Source organism: Vespula vulgaris, chromosome 7 (assembly GCF_905475345.1).
Source record: "Vespula vulgaris chromosome 7, iyVesVulg1.1, whole genome shotgun sequence".
In the NCBI taxonomy this organism is placed as follows: domain Eukaryota; kingdom Metazoa; phylum Arthropoda; class Insecta; order Hymenoptera; family Vespidae; genus Vespula; species Vespula vulgaris.
The window spans coordinates 2628557-2637500 of record NC_066592.1 but is presented as its reverse complement, the minus strand read 5'-3'; the positions used below and the strand labels follow the sequence as shown (position 1 = coordinate 2637500).

Sequence of the window (8944 nt, the reverse complement as noted above, 5' to 3'; positions counted from 1 at the left end):
CTTTGTTTAGATGCAATTATTAACGCGACGAGATAAATATATATGAAATTAAAATAGTATGATCGGAATCGTGAAAAAAATTGTTTACCGTCAATCATATTTGACGATTTCATCTTTTTGCATAGTTATCATCATCACGACGCGATATATAACATTACAATAATATGACTGCAATGGTAAAACAAAAAAAAAAAAAAGAAAAGGTAACAAAAAAAAAGATAAAAAAAGAAATCAAAATAAAAGAAAATTGTTTTATCGTAAATTTAATTTCCAATTTTATTCTCTAAAATTTTTACCGACATATTGGTTTATGCGTTCTACATTTTGAAAGGGGTTTACTACGATCGTTAGATGAACGTGAAACATCTATGTACATACACATATGTATTTCACGATGGATAAGCCGAATGCGTAATATATTATGTAACCTTTCTACCTCTCACATACGTACAATACATATATATTGGAAAGTAATTGGTATATCTGTATATGTGTGTGATATAACTATATCTCGTTCTATCTTTTTGCGGTCGCTAAACTTGATTACAGATATCGATGATGAAAACTCACGAATAAGAATCTCTTTTGTTTTTCTTGCAGAGGCGGTCTGCCGAAATAACGGTGAATAGCGAGGAACAGAATGCAGTGTTCGTGCGAATCACTGGTGAGTAAAATCCAATTCGATATGCACACTGTACAATCTATCAAATGGCTATATACATACATACAGAATAGTACAAAAGTTTCTAGATGAAAGATTAAAAAAAAATTAATTTTATATTTTTTCGACTAATCTCCTTTCTCTTTTCTCGAATCATAAGCAAGTTCTCAGGTAGTTTTATAATCTGACAAGGAAAAAAGAGAGAAAAAAAAGACAGAAAGATTAGCCTAAAAAGTGTCTGGTAAAAGAGCTTGTGTATCAATTTCTAAAAATCAATTAAGAACTTTTGTCCTACCTTATACAAATAATAATATCTTCTTTATATTCATATAAGTTATTTGCTAGAGTATATACGTCTTTCTTTTCCTTAAGAATATTTTTAATATTATTTTTATATAGAATTAGTTACTGTTTGATCGTGATTAATGATATTGAATATACGTCTCAAAATATGATTAGAATGTTTCCATAAAAGATTGAGAATGTAAAATTCCTTTTCGATTGTTATCATCGATCGTTTACTACGATATGCATGAAAAATAAATATAATAACACTTTTTCGAGCACCATTCATATTTTCCTTCGAATCGGATTATGTTCTTAACGTAGTTGAAGAGCTTAAATTTTATAACAATTTCTTTTTTTCTTTTTATTTATTCATATATACCTACCGTACACGATTAAAAATTTATATGTAGGTCAATTTAAGTTAAAATTAAATCGTACATTATTATACAATAGAATCTTTTTACATTGATCGTATGTAATAAACGCGAATGTTTAATATGAATATTAAAAACGCATCGTAGAAAATGAAAACACATCGGCCCCGACTGCTTACAAGTGCATTTTAAATTATGTAATGAGATCTATAAATAAGATAACTCACATACGAGCGAATGCTTAGGATCTTTTAACGTCATGTTGCAATTAACTGCAATATAATAGATCACGACTGGGACTTGGTTAAACGACTGACTAATACACGAATACGCGTATCATGTATAATCCGTGTACATATACGTAACTAAGCTAAAATCCTTGACACACATATAATACACACACATAAATCCTGACACACATATTCTTCTATCTTTAATTTAAAACAAAAATAAATAAATAAATAAATAATCTTTCTTCTCTTTTTTTTTTTGCACACACCATAATTATACTACATTCTTTTCGAAAGAATCGAAATTTTCTATATTTGATATAATCGAATTGAAAATACATTAATAATAATTAGAATGACGTTTTATATTTATTTTTAAAATTCGACTAATGTACACATATGTAATACGTAATAATAGCAAGTTTTCGTTTTCCGAGCACCTTTATCTCGTTTACTCGCCGACAAAGTTAACCAGACCGCGTTGAAATAGACACGCTTCGCTAAAATTATAAACTGTCCGTCTATTCTGAAAATCTCTCAGATTGCAGACAGATTCAACGACCCACAGAGAGAGTGAGAAAGAGAGAAAGAGAGAAGAGAGAGAAATTTAGGATTACGCTGAGAAAATCGTCGAGATTAGTGCATCCGAGTAAAGATCGCAGGATTAAAATAAAAGAGCCCTCGGTGTTTCTCGGAGATGCTTAAATATATATGTATATACGTATCTATTTTCGAAGAAAAGAAAAATTTTCTTAACAGATTTATCAATAACGACAATAATTTGTTAAATAGAATTTGATACAAGTATAATACGTAATCGTTTCGTATAACGTGTTTTATGTGTGCGTGGGCTGTGGACTCTTATTATAGTGACTTGACTTACTCTATGATTCACGTTCGATCAATTGTTGACAAATGACACGCGTAGGTCGATTTTGATGTTTCTAGTCTTTATGACCTTGACTTTCTTATTTTCATATAGATATATATTATACAACATATAGTGATATTATTTATATATATTATATACTATAATTATATTACAAATTTTATTTTTATCATACTATATACATATATTATACTATAAATATTGTGTAAACAATATTATATATATATATATGTATGTGTGTTGTTTACGCAATATTTATCATATAATATTATTTACACAATACTTATAGTACAATATTGTTTACGGAATATTTGAAGATTACACATACACACGCATACACAAACAGTATACAATTGTTTAATTAATATAAATCTTTCGTTATGTCAAATTATCATAATTATAATAATTTGTTTCGAACTTGAAGATATACTTTCTTTCGCTTTAAATCCATTATACCTAACTACTATAGATCAGGTGTAAATATCGATTTTATACCATCGACATATGTTGTATATTACGAGAACAGAAGATGCCACCTTACCAACAAGCATTGAGCCGCCCAATGATGATGCCATTTTATTATCTGAGAAACCGGAAGCAGCATCCACGAGACGTTTGTCGGACGTCGACCGAATCTTATTGGATAGCTTGGATGTTACACGATCCAGGATAAAACGTACCGGCAAATTTTTAACGATGCATAAAAGACGACGTAAAAGGCTCGTTACAAGATCTCTCAATCAAGAACCGGCTATATTGGATGACATTTTTCATGGTTTAGTACAGGTGAGTCGTATTATCATTTCTTTTTCTTCTCTCTCCCTCTCTTTTTTCTCTATATGCAAGCTTTTTCATCCGTTATACACATTATGCTCAATAGTAACATCGCTTCTCGAGATGCTCGTTAAATGCAACGGTAGTAAATATAATTTACTTTTTTTTTTTCGTCTTTTTTTTTCTTCGTTACACGCTACTAAACAGAGCGAACGTAGCAAAAAGTTGTAATTATTCATCCTACCGTGTATGCTATGTGTGTGCGTGTATATATATATATATATATATATATATATATATATGTACATATATAAATATATATATTTACACTTTGAACGTATTTTTTACTTCGCACAGAATTTTGCCTTATTAAAAGTCTTTGATTAATGGGAGAAAAAAAAATAAAAAATAAAAAAAAATAAAAAAAAAAAACATTTGATCAGCGTAGTGAGATATGTAAATGTATATCACGTAATTAGTATTAATTACATTATATTTCCCTTACCCCTCACTCTATCCATCCTTCCTACACCCTGCTGCTCCATCATATCGCGTAATGTTCATCTTCGCGAGCATTCGAGTACTAAAAACGTATAATTCCCATCATCGGTGACATGCGATTCTCTCACCAAGACTTATTTATTACTAATTACTCGTGGAAACGTATCTTTCATAATGTTATCACAATTACGATCTTCTTATACATTGTACACGATGTATTATACATATAGTATCCCATTGTGTCCCTACTAACCTTTATCCACTTCCACTCCCATTTCTTCTCGTCTATGTACTTACTTTAATTTTTTACTTTGTTCTTTTCTCTCTATCATTAATCAATCCTATATCTATCTCTATCTATTCAAAGTCTGACTCTTTCTTTTTTTTTCTATTATTTCTTACAGTGTATTTTGCAAAAAGCCGGAAACTGGCGATTTAACGCTTTCACGTTGGAAACAGTGACGGGTGGTGAGTGACGTGCGAAAATTGCTTTTTCTTGCATATTTGCATTTTCTTCCAAAAAAAAAAAAAAAAAAAAAAAAATTAATATAAAATTTCACATATCCCATATATAATACATTCCATATATCAGAGGGTGGCAAAGCTTTAAAATTATCCGCCGTTCTGTCGGATATTAAAAAAAAAAAGATTGTTATAAAAGATAATGTATTAACGAATTCGTTAAAAACGAGTATTTATTGAATTTAAAGCTTACAAGTTCCCCTTCAGTAAAATTAAATTAAAGTGCTCTTTCTCAGTGAAAAATGCTGACCTCTGATATATATATATATATATATATATATATATATATATATATATGTATATATATCGTATCATATCAAATATTTATTTCTAGTCAAAAATTTCAAAAGATATAATAAATCATTTCACGTACTAACTTAATATCGATCTTTTCTATTTATAATATAATACCATTTCTAATTTAAGTATAAATTTATAAAAAGCATGATCGAATAGTACATATTTCCATAATCCTATCTTCGTAATACAGTAAACGATATTTGATTTTTCAGGACGTTCTTTGCCAGTATTATGCGTTCATTTATTTCATTGGTACGGGCTCCTTGAATATTTTAATTTAGATGTCGTTACGGTGTGGAAACTCTTCGGTAAGAATTAAATGATATGACATTATGAAAATAATTAAAATGATAAAAGATTTTCTATGAAATGTGATTTTATCTTCGTTTTCATTAATCCTCTTGGTTGGTTGCAATTTTGCAATTGAAGCTTTTATCGAAGAGGGTTATCACAGTACAAATCCTTACCACAACAGTATACACGCAACGGATGTGACTCAGGCGATGCATTGTTTCCTCCAAGAGGAAAAAGTGAGTATCCAATTGCTCTCAACGAAACTTTCAATATTTTTTTCTTTTCCTTTTTTTTTTTTGCCTTCTTCTTCTGTCTCCTCACTTTTTATTATTTCCAGCCAACGAAGGAATCACGATAATTTAATCTATTTACGCCATGGAATTACAGATCAGAACGCACTTAACCCATTTAGAAATTATGGCTTCCTTGATAGCTGCGGTAACGCACGATTTGGATCACCCAGGTGTTAATCAACCGTTCCTAGTCGCAACGAGTAATCATCTAGCTGCATTATATCAGGTGAAAATAACTCTCCATGATAGGGAAATAAAAATGTATATAACGAATTTCGACGATTCGTCGTTGCAGAATATCCAGTGTATTCCACAATATACGTGAAATCTTCGCTCATTGTCTTCAGAATACGTCGGTTCTGGAGAATCATCACTGGAGGTCCGCCATCGGATGTCTTATAGAAAGCGGTGTTTACGATCAATTACCAGGTGAAGTAAAATCGGAACTTCAACGTCATATCAGTTCGTTGATTTTGGCTACGGATATCACGAGGCAACAGGAGTTCCTTACAAGTTTCAGGGTAATCCTTTATTTACATTTCGTATCGAATATCAAGAGAGAGAGAGAGAGAGAGAGAGAGAGAGAGAGAGAGAGAGAGAATATATATTTGACAATCTCCCCTCTTTCATTTTTCCAGCATTATCTGGATGAAAATATTCTTGATATGAAGAAATGCGAGGATCGTCACTTCATATTGCAGATAGCTTTAAAATGTGCCGATATATCGAATCCATGTAGGCCCTGGGATATATCAAGAAAATGGTCTTACAAAGTTTGCGAAGAATTCTTTCGACAAGGTGATTACGAACGTCGCCTGAATTTACCAGTAACGCCATTGTGTGATCGACACTCGACGAGTATTCCAAAGATTCAAGCTGGATTTTTCAAATTCGTCGTTACACCTCTTTACGAAGAATGGCATCGTTTTCTTGGTGACGGTTTAAGCGTTTCCTTGATGGAATACTTACGTAGTAATCAGAAAAAATGGGAAACTCTTATAGCCCAAGAAACGGCCGAAGATACGGAAACAGAAATTTCGGAATTGGAGGAAGTAGATATTATTAGTTCTGCGGAAGAAATCCCCGCGGATGATGATTCAGGAAGCGTAGATATATTGATTCCAGGGGCATACATGCAAGGTGCTAAAAGGTCCAGTTTACCAGGAAAAACGATGTTCGGTCGAGTCGGTAGACGTCATTCAGTACCGCTTAGCGTAACGAAACCGTTATCGTTATCGATTCGAAATGCAGATAGAAGAGATAGTTTTCCAAACGAACAGGGTAAATCGAAGAATCATTCGATCAAATTGAAGGAACAGAATCTTTTGGAACCAAGTACGTTGTCATTGTTATCTTCTAAAACGAGTATTCTCGGAGAATCGTCGGAGAAATCAACAGTCGTTGCTGAGAGACCGGTCAGCGCTGAGAATCTTTTACCAGAGCCTAGTATAGCTAGTATAACCAATAGTACCGAAGCATCGAGATTAAGTACGGTCCTTCAGTCAGACAATCAGAAAGCTGGTACGCAAACGAAACAATTAACGAGACAACAAACCTTCCCGCCATTGCAACCTTACGCCAGAATGAGATATATGTCGACAACGGCAGAATTGTCTCAATGTTACACCCAGGTTTTAATGGAGGCCGATAGTATTTCCAGTTCTTCTTCGAGTCCTACGAAAGATAAATCTTGTTCCGGTGGTCGTTGTGGAACACCTCCCATGTTAGAAACGGATACAATTTTCCTTAAGAAATCAGCTAATATCAAGTCATCGAGGGAATCTCTTTCCTCCGAAATATTATGCAGAAAAAGAACGTCCACTTTCGCGGAATTAAATAGACAAAAATTAGAGTCTAGTCTTAGCGCTGAACATCCACGGCGTCACTCCATGCAAATCGTTCGTAACGACGAAGCTAATTCGAAGCATCGACATAAACGACCATCTTCGGCTCAGGGATCTGACTCTACCGAAGTTTTTTATGCTTCTTTAACTGGCTCCCACAGCAATAAGGATTCGACTAGTGATATACAAAAGGTAGAATCCAACATCGAGATTAAACCTAGTTCGACCAAGTTACCGTCTGATGAAATACGAACTATTTTGGCAAGCAAAGTATCGGAACAGTATACGTTAGCCCATCATATTAAAATTAAGAACACGGATTCGGAATTACGTAGATATTCAACGCCTGTAACCGAATCCAAACCGTTGACTGACAATACCGGTAGACGATTCACTACGATACCTGTGTCTTCTGAACTTAGCACTCATAAATTTTTCATCGGCAGTCCTCCCGATTCTCCTCCACGGGTTCAAAGTGTATCCTCATCGAGCGATAGTGGTAGTGAACCGAGAAAAAGTATCGGTGATTCGACTGGTGACAGTGTAATCGCAACTAATAAAAAGGATTCTGATTATGTGAGGGAGAAAGTTTTCAAGATCGCCAAGCTAAGTTTTGATGTGCAAATGAAAGAGAACGTCGATCCACGAGGCTTCGAGGAATCCACTAAAAATATCGCTTTATCTCGAAGAAATAGTCAGGTAAGTTTATCGTTCAATCTTACTATTAAAGAAAAAAAAAAAAAAGAATCATAAAACGAATATTATTATCTGTAACATGTCTAGGGCTGGGAAAAGAGACGTGGATCGGCTCCAGTTGCGTTATTATCAAGACTAGATGATTTTACAATGACTTCTATGCCACAAAAAGTAGACCATAGTTGCAGACGTGGTTCCGTACCAGCCGACATTACTAGGCATCAAGATAATTTAACAAGTATTATAATCGTTCGATATCATTTATCAAATATATAAATATCTTGTAAAAATTGGCATTATTTGAGAAATATTTTTGTATTATATATAGAAGGAGGATTCAATCGTTTAGCATTGGGACCACGAGAAGAAAATCTTCCCGCACCCAGAAGAGCTAGTCTTCCGCAGGAAGCTGCATTGAGGAATATTCTTGGCAATATGTTTTCTTTACCCAGTGTGTAACTTTAACAAAAATCTATTCTTCTAACTTTTATATGCGTATGTGCGTGGGTGCGTGCGTGTGTATGTGTATTTTTGTGCACGCGCGCATCTACGTATCGTTCAATCATAATGAATTTTTTTTTTTTTTTATTCTTATATATTTCAGATGAAAGAGAAAATTTCCCATTGATCAATAACAATAATAACAATAACAATAATACAGAAAGTAGTAACAATAATGGAACGAACAGAGCATTTGATAGTACTGCTTCTGCTGGTATGCCATCACCTAGGAGAGGTTCCATACCAGCAGATATATCCGAGTTACGACGAGAATTATTTAGCAAGAGTAATGTCAATGGGAAACCTCGTAACCGGAAGAAAGTCTTAAAGAGAAGAAGTAGCGGTGGACCAGAGATGTTCGCAGGAGGTATCGTCGAAGGAAATGACATTGGAACGTCCCATAAATGGAAGAGAGAACTTGGAAAGAGAGATTCTATTCCTGAACCACTCGTAAAACGACGAGGTTCTCTGCCTATAGAGATGGTTGCCGCTTCTCATGCTGGTCGGTACAACCATAGATAGAGGGAGAGAAAGAGAGAGAGAGAAAGAGTGGGAGAGAGAGAGAGAGAGAGAGAGGAGAAATTTATAGTACAAGTCCCCGCGCGCGTTACAGTTATTTTCTAAGAGAAAGATATATCAAGATAATACTCATTTATTTAACTATTTATTTACATTTCTTTTCTTTTCTTTTCTTCCTTTATTTCTTTTCATCGTTCGATAATATTTTTCGAATATATTCAGATAATATCTTTTGACTATTTATCATTATTAAAAAAT

The 8944-nt window shown here is 33.5% G+C and overlaps 1 protein-coding gene across 4 annotated transcripts in view; it reads left to right on the top strand.

The window, feature by feature from the left end:
• Nucleotides 1–8944, top strand: part of LOC127065148 (uncharacterized) — a 42016-nt gene that overhangs the window by 28973 nt on the left and 4099 nt on the right. For all 4 annotated transcript variants that reach the window (XM_050997096.1, XM_050997097.1, XM_050997098.1 and 1 more), the window contains 11 exons: nucleotides 601–664; nucleotides 2969–3228; nucleotides 4122–4185; nucleotides 4752–4847; nucleotides 4969–5069; nucleotides 5221–5352; nucleotides 5474–5647; nucleotides 5765–7669; nucleotides 7754–7904; nucleotides 7995–8117; nucleotides 8271–8669. In XM_050997096.1, coding sequence (XP_050853053.1) covers nucleotides 601–664; nucleotides 2969–3228; nucleotides 4122–4185; nucleotides 4752–4847; nucleotides 4969–5069; nucleotides 5221–5352; nucleotides 5474–5647; nucleotides 5765–7669; nucleotides 7754–7904; nucleotides 7995–8117; nucleotides 8271–8669 — 3469 coding nt within the window. The remainder of the gene's footprint in view (nucleotides 1–600; nucleotides 665–2968; nucleotides 3229–4121; nucleotides 4186–4751; nucleotides 4848–4968; nucleotides 5070–5220; nucleotides 5353–5473; nucleotides 5648–5764; nucleotides 7670–7753; nucleotides 7905–7994; nucleotides 8118–8270; nucleotides 8670–8944) is intronic.